General features: G+C 35.7%; 2 protein-coding genes across 2 annotated transcripts in view; both read left to right on the forward strand.

Moving 5' to 3' along the window:
* LOC129793173 (uncharacterized) overlaps positions 1-16,456 on the forward strand; it is a 1,136,769-nt gene that overhangs the window by 670,620 nt on the left and 449,693 nt on the right. The window lies entirely within an intron of this gene.
* The window catches only part of LOC129793220 (LIM/homeobox protein Awh), a 29,997-nt gene that overhangs the window by 4,312 nt on the left and 9,229 nt on the right, over positions 1-16,456 (forward strand). Inside the window, exons 2-3 of the mRNA XM_055833044.1 lie at positions 8,685-8,761; positions 10,372-10,553. Coding sequence (XP_055689019.1) covers positions 8,699-8,761; positions 10,372-10,553 — 245 coding nt within the window. The 5' untranslated portion in view covers positions 8,685-8,698. The remainder of the gene's footprint in view (positions 1-8,684; positions 8,762-10,371; positions 10,554-16,456) is intronic.

Raw genomic sequence — 16,456 nt, forward strand, 5'->3', positions numbered from 1 at the left:
GTATATGCACAATTTTATTGCGCACGGGGCAAAATGGGCTTTTGTTGTTGCAAAAGGGCCTTTTGACGAGCCTCTCTACGGCTGTGAAGAGCCCTCTTCATCCCCCTTGTGCGGACAAAGGTATGCTTGTGGTGACTTTTGGCCATTTAGTACGCTATCGAGAGGTACTTCAGATGTCTTTTGAGTCATATTTTTTTTTGTACCATCAGCGGATGCATCTTGTTGTTTTTTTTTCTCTCTTTTCTTTGATGTTTCTTAAGTTAACATCAGCGTGGAATCAATTTTTCCGATCGGCGAAAAAAAATTAGGGAATTTCCCACGAAATTATGAGATGCGCGAGAGATGCTCGCACATGAATAATTATCTTCTTCTTTTTTTTTCTTCTTAGCTTTTCACTCCATTTCTCGATGGAGGATTATTGGCGTCCAAAAACTGATATCACAGACCATTGAGGCATTAACCTCCCAGCGGGGGATTCTTCTCGCATCTCCCAAAGAGATCTCTCCCATCCGTGCGCGCGGAGGGAAATTCAGACAAATAGATAAATCACATGTTTTATATATTTGTAATTTCTACTACAAACCCATCCGTCGTAATGGGTGATGAAGAAAAATGCAAATAGTCGAGATGTTGGACATGATCGGAAGTGAAGAAAATTACATGATCGCCTTTTTTTCTCCTTTGTATATCTTTAAAGGCAAATTTAAAGCTTCTCTCGTGGAGTTCTTGCGCTGAAATAAATTAATCAAAATCTCACATTTTGAGAGTTGTATATGGCTGTACAGAGAGACAGGAAATGCGATTTGCTACGTGAACCAAATTACCTACATATCGTGATAGATTGCACTGTGATTGATGATTGATGTGACTTAAATCTCCCAGTATAGATTTCGGGAATTATTGCGTAACCGACTTTTATTTTGAAGAAATAATAATAATAAAATCTCCGTGAAAAAAACTCTTCAGGGCGGTCGAGAAAATTGTATTTCACACCATTTTATACCTCAAAATATCATATTTAATACATACAATACTCACAGAGAGCTAGACAATAGAAAGTCTCAAATATACGGGAAGATGAAAAGTGGAGAAGTAGAAAAAAAACTCCACTGAAGATCACTTGAAGATCACCTGAAGCTGTAAAGTAAGAAAAAAAACGGGATTCACATTACGGAGCATCGCTGAACTTCTCTTTTATTTCGGGCATCATTATGAGGCGTCAAGGTTTATTTAAATTTTAATTAAATTAATAAGTTTTTATGGGTGGCATCCCAAAAAGTACCGGGAGTTTGTGGCTTTTGGATTTAATGTATTACTCCGCCGTGTGGATTGTGCGATTAATGATGAGCCCACTTTATTATTTTCTAGTTTAAAGTCAATTTACACCACACAATCGTCGTGCCCTCCCCTTCAATTCTGTGGCGCACACTCAATTGCCCAGCCACACAGAGCCTTTTGTGTGCAACTTTTGAGTAATTTATGGCATTTTCCTGCCCCTTCGTGGACAGATGCTACTGATCTTCCTTTTTTCTCACTCCTCTTTTGAATCTCTTTTGGCTCTGTATTAATTTTAGACTTCAATGCAATGACCTGAAAGTAATATTTAAAGATTTTTTTTTGGTTTTTTTAAAACAATTTTTGAGAAGTTTTTTTTTTTAAATTTTATATAAAAAGGGAATCTTTATGTTTTTATTTAGCCTAAAATAATTTAAAAAATAAATTGAATTGAAACGAAATTATAAGATGGAGGCGCATGGTGTAACCCGGCGTCTCCACTCCAATGTGAATTCTCTTTAACACTTGGATGGAGGATAGAGGTTTCTAACCTCAAAAGCTTGATCTTCATTTTCTCTCAAAATTGAATATTTTTCCAAATTTTCTTTCGACGACATTGAAGTCATAAAACTTTCCTATACACAGATGTAGAATTTATCACGAAATGTTTAATAGATTTTAATTTTATGGCGATTGAAAATAGTCTAATTGGCCATTTTGGCCAGCAAAATCCTCCAAGGATTAAAACTTATTGAATAAAAATATCCGTGATAAAGTCTTTTTGCTATGAAAGAAGGTTAAATTTTAACTCTTAAATGTTGAACGTGATTGATTTTTTCTCACTCAACTCTACTTCTCTACCCGATAGACTTTATGTGCAAAGTTTATTTAAATTAAGTTAATTTAATTTCTAGAAACTGAGAAACCCCTAGAAGAGAATGTAAATCTCTATCTATACTATGTATTATATATTAGTGAAACGGTCAAGGGAATGATTAGTGTTTTTTTTATGGAAAAAATAATGTTGGCGTCTCCATGGATGGGAGACAAATTTATTTACTCATTTTGGTGCCTTTTGGGGGGCTATTAAAATCCCTCCTGAAATTGATCAGTGATCAACTCGTGTTCTTCGTTTTTTTATTGAGTGATCAATTGGAGAAATTTGTCGTGAGGATTGTACAATAAAAATTAATACACTGTGGGAATTGCAAATTGATACACATTTTCTCACTCAAGAGACCCACCATGGCGATACACTGAGAGTTCTTTTTTTCTTCTTTATTTTTTTGCGCAATTTCTGACCTCAATACCACAAGCAAAGTTCCATCATTGGAGAGGCTTCTAAGGGGGCCCCAATAAAGTGTCCAAGTGGCGTCCAATAAAATGAGCGTTTATGGTTGATTTTATCGATATTCTGGGTGATTCCGAAGAGGAGTACAATCTATGGACTTTCTGTTAGGTATATACTTGCTGCATGCTTTGAATGTGCGGTGATCTATGTGGTGAGGTAGGACAGATGATGATGGCTCTAGTGGCGTTGTGGTGGTGGATGTGACGACAGGGTGTCCAGAATAATGATCAGAGAGAAAAAATTCCAAAAATTCCCATTAAACGGAGAAGAAAAAAAAGATTCTCTCTAAACGGATCTTCCAGTGTAATGGGCTGTTTTTTATGCTCATATGTTACATGGCTTAGATGAAAGATGTGAATGACACAATATGATCTAATAAATCATCGGGTGAAGATCATATAATATGAATGATCGCGATCGTGTCGCTTTTTTATCGTAGATAGAGGGTATAGATGTGATAAAAACCTATGCATATCATTATGAGCATCGAAGATCATTCGGCTTTTTTTTCTCTTTATCTCACACACCATCATTCCTTCTACACAATTGCCGCAACCTCCCTCAAGAAGCAGAGCGAGATAGCACTGTGAGAAGGAAAAAAAAGAAGAATTTTTTTTTTATATTAATGAATTCGGAACAATACGAGAAACTCACACCGGCTGTGTAAATCTTTGAAATCGGAAAAGAATAAAAAGAAGTCAAGAACTCGCGCGCGAAAGAAAGAATTTTTTTCTCTTCTCATTGGTGCTCTCTCAGCAAAAGCCAATATGTTGGAGTATTTGGGGGGAGAGGGACTAGATATTGCTGTGAGAGAGCGAGAAAAAAACATCGTAGGAGACAAAATAATATTTATGAAGGATTTTATTCGAAATTGCTTTTATCATTTCCATATTTTTCCTATGATGAAGTTTTTTCTTCTCTAAAACACCCAAAGAATAATATATATTTTTCCTCTCTCCACTTTCGATGGAACATATTCGATATAAATTGAAAAATTAAAAAGTAATTAGCATAAAATATATAGAAGGAACAAGTGAACGGTTTTGATCTTTCACGAAAATTTTCACATTCAATCATCTTCGATTTTTGTGGATCTTCATGGATCTTTTTAGATCTTTAATATCTCTTCTATAAATATATAATTTTTGAAGTATTTTTTTTTCCTTGGGGAACATGTTATTAGTGTGTGGCGCATTGATAAAAAATATACCTAGATATAGGAAATTTTTGCTGTATAGCGAAGAGATTCATTGAGAAATTAATAGCATAATAATTAGAATAAAATGCTAAAATGAAGATTCTTCTGAGGAATCACTGCACACACACGCATTGAGCGGAATATTCAAATGTTATTCGATTGGATCACAGCTGGATGTCTTTAAACGGTTTTCACCGGGCGATCCGGCGACGATCGCGTTTGATGAGTTGCGCCCAAATGGCCATCGGATATACCACACACTAAATAAATTGTATCGAATTATTGCACACACATCGTACACCCTTTTGTCATCTTAAACGCCGATATTTTTGATGATAGAGTTGTTTTCATTTTCTTCTTTTATCCATTTTTTTTGTATATGTAGCATTGATCGGCTCTTTCGGCAGTTAAGAAAAGGCGCGCGCAAAGATAACCATCGCCGCAATGGTGTGGGAACAATATTGTGATCCCCCTCATTGAGATTTCTTCAATGAGATAAACTGTGGCAATTGTTAAAAATATTATTAAATTTAATAGCGATCACCGCATTCAATGGGATCACACACAGGGTGATTCTTTGTACGTTTACTCAATTCATAAGGTGGACTCTAAATAAATGATTTTTAAGAGATCTCTAGATTAATTTTCTTTGAATTCTGTAAAACAAAAAGGAGTTTATTCATTTTGAGTCTGACAAATAAGATAAACTTATAAACCCCAAAATTTTATCCTTCTCTCACTTGTAATTTTGAGACTTTTGAGAGGAGAGAGAGAGAAGATAAAAAAAGAACTTTAGAGAAAGTAATAAAAATTGACATGTAAAAGAAAATAATGTTAGCTGAAAACTTTATTGAACGATAAAATTGGGGACATTACAATAATTTTTATACATTTCCCAATGGAATTGGTAATTTATTCAATGTATTGAGAAGAATATGTGCTTGTCTTCAGCAAGCAAATAAACCGATTTGTGGAGAAGGAGATAAAAATTGTGATGCTGTGGAAGACAAGAAGAAAAAAACTTTGGTCCACCGTGGAGGGCTATTAAAAGTTTCTCGGTTGCTCCGCTCTGTTGAATTGAAGATCTTATGCCATATGGATGTGAATTTATAAAGCAATAATTGATATTATGTTGTGTATGCAGATAAAAGAAACAGGAGGCAATTGCAGAGAGATGAAGGGAGAAAATTTCCACGATTGGCTTTTTTTTTCATACAAAATACCTCTTTAATTAATTGCTTTTATTTGGGCATTTTTTACTCAATTTCATTGGGTTTCAGTGGGCCTCCGGAGCCTTCCGCCACGGGAGTCTTCGGCAGCTTTTTCATGAGACACACGCGAGTAATCAAAACAGTGGACAAATAAGGGGTCTAACTTTTATTTCACATTAACATAATTCATTTTTCATCTTCTCTCTGACCCCACACACAACTTGAGATGTCAGAAGATATTTTTTTTCTTCTTTACCGCTCAAATTGAAAATTGAGAGATTATCCCAATCAACACTTGCGGGCTAGTGCTTTGAGTATGAGCAAAATTATTGAATTTTCTCACAGTACAAAAAAAATCATCTTTGTAAATTTTTGTGGAAGAAAAAAAAAAGCTTCAGATCATCAAAATTCTCACCTCATTCCATGCGGGGAGTTGTTTGTCTCACCGAACATGAGAGAGATCTTTAGTAATATTTTGGCTTCTTTCTTACGCATCTCTTGTGTCAGCAACATTCAATTTTTCCACATCTTGAAACCAAAAAGATGCCAAGAATACACAAAAAGTGTATCCCCCATTCATTGCGCGGACATTGCATGACACATTGTCAACTTTGTGAGCCATGAATGCGAATGAAAGAAACGGAAGCACGGATCTTCAAAATAAATATACATTTACCCACGTGAGATGTTTTCCCATATAAGCCATACCATGCTCTCCAAAGAGAAAATCATTACGGGACCATCATATCCAAAACAATTAAATGCATTTTACAACACGCAAAAGAACCCGCGCGCGCGGATATTTCCCAGGAAAAGAAATTCAATTTTGGCGCAAAAATTAAAAACCCGCATTGGAGATTTGATTGAAAGTTTTCTTACCTCGTTTGGACACCTCTCAAATGTCACATTTTGCATGAGAAATGAGCAATAAATTTGCAAATGATTTGCCACCCCTCGTGCTCAGTCAGTGGAGGCGCCTGGTGGACATTCACTTTGAATGTCTCCGCATGAATGTCTCCCTCCAAGTTTCACAGAGTTGTGAATCACTTCACAGCGGAACTTTGAGCATGAGAAAATTCGATTTATTCGCGCATCAGCGTGGACTTGAGCATGGAAAGGAGAAACTTTCGCCATTGCAAGGTGAATGTTTATACCTATAGCAGAAAATCCCCCTCGATGTCTTCCTGAAGAAAGTAAAAAAAAATTATATATTTGCAATTAAATAATTTCCAATTGCGTGAATTTCATGAAATATTATGCTTAGGGTTAAGCTATCGCATATAGAAGACATGTGGGTGGTTTGTCGGTATTAAAGTGTATCGACAATTCTCATAAATTGAACCACTTTGCCAGCATGATGTGTCGGTGGTATGAGATCTTAAACATCTTCATCATACACCCAATTTGGAGCTTGTCTTCTCCCCTTGAATGTAGATGCGTGAAAATGGAAGTGATTCCCATGACAACGTCTCCCGGTATGTGGTAGCACATGCAGCTCACTTGGAGGCGAAAAAGGAGTTACGATGTGCACAATAATGTAGTATGATCATTATCAGGAGGAATCTTTCCACTCTCTTTATGAGCTCGTGAATTTATCTGATGGATTGTGTGCAAGTTGTTTTGATTTGCGCGAATGAAACTGAAACCCATCGATTTGTTTTCATCTCTTGTCGAGATGAGACATGGAGGGATTTATACGGTGTATATAGCGATGATGCAGGGAGGCGAAGGTGGATGGAGGAAGGCCAGGAAAAAAAAGTGATCATGACTTCGATTGATCGCACCCATTTGTCCGGATTTTCATGGCGGTAATAGCCAAAAATATGATAAATGTTCTTTTGATCCATCTCGCGCGGACGGCCAAGAGATCTTCCTCCTCTGGGGTCCCCACCACGGAGGGCATTCTTCATCGCGTGCGCGGTGATAAAGGCCCCAAAACACGATGAACGAATTTTTATGATAATTTCGTATAGATATTGAGAATTGAAGGCAATTATTAACGCTAGGAGGTGGTAAGAAGAATTGGTTGTCTGCAAAGGAATGCGCGCGATTGGTGTGCTCAACCAAATCGGCACTTTTAGGATTACATAGGTACATTATTGTTTGATACTCTATACATACAGGCATGTACGGGAAAATGGTGTCAATCTCTTTTTTTTTATTGACTTATTTATTTTCAAGACTATAGATTGATTAATTTAATATTGTAAAAATAAGAAGATGTTTTGAAATATTTTATTGAGAAAATTTAGTGGTGTTCTCAGTAAGAGATTTCCTTTTTTTCGTTTTGTGTCAGAATAGCAACATTCTCGAAACGCTCTGTTATATCGCACATACCTGTAGTGACTTTTTACCAATTGCCATTTGTTGAGACATCAACAATGCGCGCGGAGGAGTCAATGAGGGGTCTTCTACATGAGAAAAAGCTTTTGCGGGAAAACACCCAACTGAGCTGAAGAAGAAAAGAAAAAAATCATCTGTTTTTACGTACAAGAAGTTCCACAAAAAGAGAAATCTTAAACGATAAAAAAGGTGCCAAAGTATTTGGCGCCAAACGATTGATGTTGAACAATGGCATACACACAAAACGCGGTGCAAAACAATTCATGATCTGTGGGAAATTTTTTTTAAAGAAAATTTGCAAATCTTTTCTCATGCTAATCCAGATCAAATCAATAAATATATATCAAATCCCTCGCACCACCATGAGATCCGCGTGATTCTAATGGATAGAGATGACAAACATTTGATATCTCAATATAACTCGTTCTGTGAGAAGAACTACACGCTGTATAAGAAAAAAATATTGGGGGGACACGGAAAAAAGGCACTGAATATCAAATAAACAATTTGTAAACATTTTATTGTGATAATCGCTAAATGATGTGATATCTACCAATGTTAAACCAATTACATCATAAATTTTCAACAACATCCACGTTTTTCTCTTCTTTTTTTTATTTCCCTCCACGTTGTATTTTCTTCGTGCTGTTCTTCTTTTTTTATTAAATGTATAGCTAAGATTGCTACCCAGTGGAGATCAATAATATATTGGACAGGGAATAAAAAAAAGCCATATATAGTGAAGAGAAGAAAAAAAAAGTGAGAGAAGACGTGGTCAGAGATTATAAAACTATTTTCATCTAACTGGTTGCTTGTAATACCGACTATAATACAAAGATTAGAACGTGAATAAGAATAATAAAAAAAGGATCGTAAATTAGTCAATGGATATGGGAAATGAATATTTGAAAAAAAATTATCTGTATGCATATTTTTCACACAAATTTTCATGAAAGAAGATTTGAGGGGTTTTTTTTGCTATGTTAGAATGATATTTTGCGCCTTCCCATTTCTCCTCCCCACGCGGTATAAAAATCATTTTTTGGGTATTTAGTCAAAGAAAAAAGACAAATAACTTCTCATTTAATTCCCACACGATGATTTTCAAATTATCTCCATGCTGAGGAAATCATCCAAAGCACGCGGAGGGTCGAGGAATTTGAATAGATTTTTGTGTTTTAATTTAAAGCCCAAAAAATGGAATAATTTTTGAACGAAATATTTGTGATTTTTCCCACTCATCAATCTCAATTTATTTTTCAGTTTTTTATTTCACCGCATTTTTTTCTTTCTTTCTTTCCCATAGAACCCACTGTTGTAATGCAACAGAACTCGAGGGTTGCCCTAGCATTTGGAATGTGTCCCAGCGAAAATAAAATAAAGGTAACATTTTCACATAAAAATTTATTTCTACAGTTTTTTTGAAAATTTATTTCATGAATAAAATGGTTCCCCTAAAATAGTGAATTTTGCAATGAAATTCAATTAAAAATGTATGTAGGGAAAAATGTCTTAAAACAGAGCAACAGAGCCATTTTTTGATTAAAATTGTTTTATGTACAAATTTATGAAAAAAAGAAAATTATTTTTGCAATAATTGGTTGAAAAACTATATATTTTTTAATATTTTGTCAATTTTTTAATAAATTTCTTCATACTATTTTACTAAAAATATATGTTTAAATCATATCTATTGCCTAACATAAAATCTATTATATATTGAAAGTAAAACCAAACAAACTCACCCTTCGCGTAAAAAAGTTCCTAAAAGTCAAAATTTTTTTTTGACTCGATCAAACAATAGGAATACCAAGTTAACAAAAAAGAAGGTGATCCTTTGGATGGGAAAATTCTCGTTTTATGTCCTCTCCGGAAGACATCCAGAATGGCCACATTTATCACGGTGCTTAAGGGATGTGGTGAGGCAAAATCTCGCGCCCAATCTCTATACCAGCAACTCACCCCTCTTCATGTTCTTGTGTGTATCAATAACACAACAATGACGCCTATTGTGTGATGTCTGCCTAAATGGTGTGAACATATGTCCGGGAATGAAGGGTGAGGTATAAGGGAGGAATATTCGAGAGCAGAGGGTTGGGTATATAATTCTCAATACATGTATGTGACATACATTAAAAGGTATAGACGAAGGCAGCCGCAAACCACATCAGAAATGGCGTCATGGATAGTTCAATATCAGGGGAGGGGTGCAACACAACGCTCCCAATTTAAAATCCTCCCCAGAACATTTCATGAAAATTATGAAATTTTGAAGGGAAGTTTTAAATTTTTCCCATAAAGAGTGATTTATAAGGTGGTCAATTTTTTAATGATTTATTGGATGGAAATTAGTTATAATTTTTTTTAGGGAAATTTATTATTTAGTATAAGAAATTGAAAAAGTTTAAATTCAATCTCCTAATCGATTCATTGAAATAAATCGAATTGACGATTTAAGAGCCTTTTTCCAGTTAGCCTTAATTTTATGTTCATTTTCAATAATTTCATTAAAAAAGAATGAAATTGAATTTCAATGATTTAAATTTCATGTAAAATAACAAACCTTTTAAGGAGAAATCTTTCACTATCCTCGACCATGTCTCTCTCTCTCTGCAAATCAATTACTTCCTGGGACTTGCATGAAATTCGACTATCGTGAGAATGGGCTTGAAAATACCATAGAGTTCATGACTCTTCAATTGACTCCTTGTGCGCCATGCATGGAGGGCAAAATGTGGAAAAAGCAGAAGAATCTGCAATGTTGTCATCACCCATGTTGGACACACCATCACTATCTGAATATGGTGAATTTCCATCGATTTCGCCATAGCATTCTGTTACATTAAATGCGCTACCGCGTGGACATACTTTCTCGCTTCTTTTGCAATGTTGTGCTCATGGATTATAGGGAAGGAGGGACAAAATGATCAATTGGAGTAAAAAAAAGAAGAGAAGAGTCTCTAACATTTGATATCAATTTAATTTGCTTACAGACAGAGCTGCGATCGTGCGCAGCATGCGGTGAGCCTATCTCGGACCGATATCTCCTGGAAGTCGGTGGCTGTACATGGCATGGATCTTGTCTGAGGTGCTGTGTCTGTTTATCACCTCTGGATCGGCAACCGTCGTGTTTCTTGCGAGAGCGACAAGTTTATTGTAAAGCTGATTACACAAAGTAAGTTGAATTGTCGTCAATCACGCCAATATTGCACTAATTTCCATAATGTCCCCTTGTCTCCCCTAAACACTACTCCTACCACCACCCAATGAATGAATCACCCACTGAGGTGCAACAAATTGTCAAGAGAGATAAATTTGCACTTTTCTCGTGAGCGCGGGGCAAAATAATTCAATACGCGATTTGCAAAATTGCAAAGAAGGGTGACAAATCTCATGTCGAGGCACGTGCTTCAAGTCGTTGATCCTAGTTTTTTATTTTTGAAAAACTAAACGGTCAAACATTTTTTATCAGAGTTTCTATACATTAATCATTTGGACTGTTTGCACATTGTGTGGAAGCAAATAAATTTTCCAAATGTGATTCTTTCGAAAGAGATTGAGAGGGAAAAAAGAGATTTAACATGAAGCAAATTTACTTCTAATTGGAGCAATGGACATGTGAATAACAACCAAGAATAATTTAATTTGCCAATAAAATATGTAAAGGATTGTGGGAAAAATTTATTTGTTAAAAATACTTTTTGAGAGATCAATTTACGAATGAAAATTATTGCATGAGACATTTATATAGGGAAGCCAAGGGCTTTGTTAGACACAAAAAAATAATCAACACTCCTTTTCAAATAATTATGTGCTCTTAACCCCTTGACTGTTTTATTTTTTTCAATTTCTTTCTTATTTACAAATCTTCCACGGTAAGCAACCAATAAATTATGTTTATTAGCAAAAAGGCGATTGGTACAAAACACAGAAGATTTGCACGTCTATACTAAAACTCCCATTCACATACAAATAGCTTCTTTTTTTTGCGCCAACCTGCCATTGCTCTTCGAATTTTATTCTCATGCGCCGAAGGAGCCCCCATTGACCACACAGTGTTGCAAAACGTGGGAGGGTGAGGTGGGGCACAAATAAATGGGAGGTGGATGTGGTACAAAAATACACAACGTGGAAAAAAAACGAAGGCAAAATGAATATTCATTGTACAATTGTGGGTAATTTTCATCCTCATGATGATACTTTGTGCATAATTCTGTTAACAACTTCCCAAAGCATAAATTGCACGGTTTCGCTCACAAACTTCTGGCATGTGTGGATTCTTGGTTTGTGGGGGGGGGGGGAGTGGGACCCTGACGATTTGTGTACGAACTGAAGAAAAGTGTCTCTTGAGGTCCCCCCTTTGCCCCTTAAGAGGCGCGCGGGAACAGTGTTGCAGAGATTGGGAATTGATGCAAGAGAACATCCCAAAGCGCGCGCGGGCTTGTTCCAAGTCAACAACGGAGGATGGAGAGGAAGAGCGCGACTGGAACAGCATCGAACAGCCGAGAAATGGCGTAAATTGAATTTTAATTATGCAAATTTTATTTTATATATGCGCGCACCTCTGCCATGTGAATTTTGTCCCTTTTTTTCTGCATCACATCACCCTACCAGGGTGCCATCGAATGCTCCAGGGTGCTCACAGTGTGAGATCAACCTCGAATCGCGGTCTTTTGCCCTTTTTTGTTTTATTTTATTTCTGTCCACCACGCTGGTCCTCATCTTCATCTCTCCCACTTTTATTCCCAAATGCAACAACATACCGAACATCTCGTGTACCGGCGTACAAACCCTTGTCGCAGCCTCCGATGCCCCGCCGGGAGATGAATTTCCGCAAACACAGGACGGGACATCCACAAAACCAGAAGCTCCAAACATGGCAATCAATTTTGTATTTTAACAACAACACATACTCTCTGCCCCTTGTTTTCCGCGGTAAGAGGTGTGGGCTTATGTGATCTTATTGGGATCTGGCGTGTGCGTCATTTTGCTCCTACCTGGCGCATACATAACTGCTATGAGAACGTGGGGATTCTCTATGGGATTTTGTAAGGAGGAAGAAGGCGTTTTTATTCAGTTTTGCCCTTGAAAGCACGCACATCTTTAATAATTTCTCACAGAAAAATTTTCCCATCATGCTGGGAGTTTTGTTATGATTTTCATGTGAATATGAAAATAAAGTCTTGTGCAGAATTTGCTGGTTTAGAATTTGGAAGTCTCGAGATTAGATTTAAAAATAAAACGCATAGTTTATCTTGGTGGTTACATTTGGGGAATAAACGACCATTTGATAGATATGAATCCATACATCAAACAAAAGTATCCAATGTATCAGTGGTTCCGTGTAATACTAGCCTAACTCGCGTGAAGGCTTCAGATAAGCAAATGCATTATTGACATACTTTTGCTTCATTGACTACAGTTTCATGGCAAATGCTTCCTGAACGAGAGCATCTTGTAAAATCAGTTTAAGGCGAGTTTTGAATAAGCATTACCTGTGCATAAAGAGCTTATGCTCACTATTATTTTCTATTTTAAAATTTAATGAAATCTTATTAGATATCGGCGACATTCAAAATTCTCTGATTTTAAGTTAAATTGATAAATTTTTTCCATCAAAGAGCAAAAGAACTTAAACATTTTATAATATTACTTGCAAATAAATTACAAAATCTGCGCAAAAAAGCAACTTTGCAGAAATATTTTCAATTATTGCCTGAAATATAATTCCACACAATTTCATTTCCCGTCACATTTTCGTGGGGAGCTTTTATCGCAAAAAAAAAAACACTGAAAGTTGTTTTTTGTGCTACAAGCAAATTTTGAGCCAGAAGGGAAAGCAACAAACAATTGAGTTGTGTAAATTTAACATTTTATTGAGCATGGGACATTTTTCTGATTTTATTTGTAAATACTCTGCATGACAAAATAAATGCTGGTTGAGATGCTTTTGCACACCGTAGCGATTGAGTGGAATAATCTGATTAATATCTCATTTGGGCGAGTGATTGCAAAAATGATTGCAGCGGAGAATTTTATTTAAATATATACCTTCAATCTTATCTCGAGAGAATGATCAGGGGGGTCATAAAAATTTTCAGCAACATGAGACTGAAGGATGTTTTTTTGGGAGGGGGCCTTTGAAGCGCGTGTGTGGACATTTTCACGTGATATAAATCACGAAAATTATCACCCTATTAATATTGGTGATTTTGTGGTGCTTCTGCAGATGCTTCTGCAGCACCCAAAAAGGGGGGTAAAACTCCCCAGCAGTGTAGCACATTTGTCGCGACATCCAACTGTAATGAGATACATGGGACGATAAGTCTTAGCGTTGTGAGTTCGCGCAGTCGAGCTCCTCTTGTACGCGACTTGCATATCTCCTCTTGTGAATTAATAATAAAGAATTCCAAATGAGGAGCAAACCCAACAAAAGGTACACGCACACACCACACTTTGGATGTGATATAAGAAGAAGAAAATGTCGAATTAATTTATTTGCATATAAAATACATGAGCCACCAGATGATCGAATTCCTCTTCAAAAACCCGCGTCAAAACACGATGAATTTCTATACCCAAAATCCCACCATAATTTGCACCAAAGAGATGGACGTCTTTTGCACAAATAAAAATCATCACAACTAAAGGGGAGATATCGTTGTGAATATTTATGATGATTTTCCCTTTAAATGATGAAGAAAAAATGCTGATATGACTTTAAGACACGCGAAAGTAGATCATTTTGCTAATTTATTATTCTCCGATTGTCCATTTAAGTTTTCTCTCTCGCCCATTTCTTTTGTCATTTTGCAGCATTCATGGGAACTCTTGCTCTATTCTGTCTGCAAATTGATTATCTTGCTTTCAATAAGATGGCAGTTTTTTCTTGTTGTTGTAATTCTTCTGTTTAAAGATTTCCTTTTAATATTATATTTAGTTTATCATGCATAAATTAAAGGAAGTCGAAGGAAAGGGATAATGATGGAGTTTCTCACGGTTGATTTAAATTAATATTCTACTTGACTCTCAATTTAAATAGATAATAAATTGATCAAAAAATATTCTTTTTAGTCGAGGTTCTTAGCATAACTTTCTCATTTTAAAATTTTGAATCATGAAAATTTGCACAAATACTTCTTAAATAATTCTAAGAACATTGCTCGATGGCTTTTTTCAATTATTTTTCAACAAAAATAATAAAATATTTTTTCACTTTTGTTTCATCAAATAACCCACCCATGTAACATTTTGTGACCACCAGAGAGCTGATTTGGTCACACAACGTTCTGCCGACGTAACCTTTACGTCGCCTTGTTACCAACCGATATGGTAGCGGCTGCGACGTCGCTGTTACGAAACCTTTACGTCACAAAAATTACCATGAAAACATTTTTGTGCAAATTGTACAAAATATTCACATTTGTAATGCAATTTTTCTTGTAAAAATCATAAAATGAGAAAATATGAATTACCAATACAAATTATCCTCAAAAATACTTCAATAATTTAGTTTTTTATCAAAATAGAACATTTGGTCATTTTTGCGACTAATTTGGTAATCTTGTGACGTCGTGAACAAATGGTAGGCATAACGTCGCGATATGGTCGCGCGCAACGTCGCCGTGACCACACTCTCAATGACCTATTGTTACCTTGCAAAAACTGACTAAGTATTTAATTATTTCATCAAATAACCTGCTAGATATTCATTTTATAGAAGAGCAAGGATAATTCAATGCATTGGTTGGCATAAAAATGATAAAATATACTTAAAATAATGAAGCATACCCCATGGTAACATTTGTGACCAATTTGGTCATCTCGCGACCTCATGAACGCGTGGTAACCGAATGGTCATATTTTAAGGTCGCTGCGACGTAACCGCGACCACACTCACAATGGGAGATTGTCACCTTCCCAAAATAGTTCAAATATTTAATTATTTGATCAAATTACTTGCTCTATCTTCATTTTATGGGAGAGCAAGGATATTTTAGTGGATTCGTGGGCGTAAATATAGCTAAAAATGCATAAAATCATAAGATGTATTCTTTGGTAATTTTCGCGACCAATTAAGTAATTTTGCGACGTCGCGTTATTACGTAGCGATTACCTCGCGGCAACGTCCCCAAAAATGTAAACAATGGGAAGCTTCACATAAATAGGGAATTTCCCAGCAAATTTTCTTCTAGCTGTGGACAAATATGAGGTAGCATAGAATCCAGAGTACCTGGATCAATGTTTCATGGCATTACATGGCATGCATTGGTGGAAATTAGCAAGAAAATAGATCAATTTCTTCTTCTGAAGGCAGAAATTGAAAATCTTTGACATGAAATGTCACAGAGTTTTCTCATTGCACCCAGCAAAAGAACTTTCGCCGACATTGTCTGCGGAATTTCAGGACAATGTATTGGACAAATCTAATAATTATTATTAAAAATTTTAAAATATATTAATTTTGTATTAATAGCTTAAGATAAGTTTGGAAAAATGTAGGTAATAAAAGCAAAAGTGACGGAAAGTTTGGTCAAATTATGATTAAATTTAGTCAAAATGACGGTAAAGAGATATTAAATGACGGTAATTTCCTTAAGAGTTAAGGCGTAACCAAATTTTGTTTTTAAATTATCATTGGAAATTGTCAAACACTCAAGAAAATCGTTCTCATTTCCCGGAAAAGCGCTGGGTCATACATGAATTTTCCCGTTTTATTGGTGTAAAACATTTTGATTTTTTTTTCTTAATTTCTAGCTTTTCTAGTAAATTCCTTTCTATGTGAAATGAAAGCACTTTGAAAGCTTAACATTATATATTTAATCCATTTTCCTACGAAGAAACTCGCGAGATTCCGGCAGTGAACTTTTCTTTCGCTTCCCATTTCTCCAATATTCCACGTAACCAATTTTTATTTTCAAAAAAAAAAAAAAAAGAATTCCTCTCCAAACATAAGTGGAACCAATTGTCCATCTTTTGCCAAATATAATCACTTTTATTTGTGATTCTTTCGAAGAAAAGAATAGCACAGCTTCTGTGTACCACCAATTTTTGTTCAAAATAATCGATACGTTTACC

Source organism: Lutzomyia longipalpis, chromosome 3, assembly GCF_024334085.1.
Source record: "Lutzomyia longipalpis isolate SR_M1_2022 chromosome 3, ASM2433408v1".
Lineage (NCBI taxonomy): Eukaryota > Metazoa > Arthropoda > Insecta > Diptera > Psychodidae > Lutzomyia > Lutzomyia longipalpis.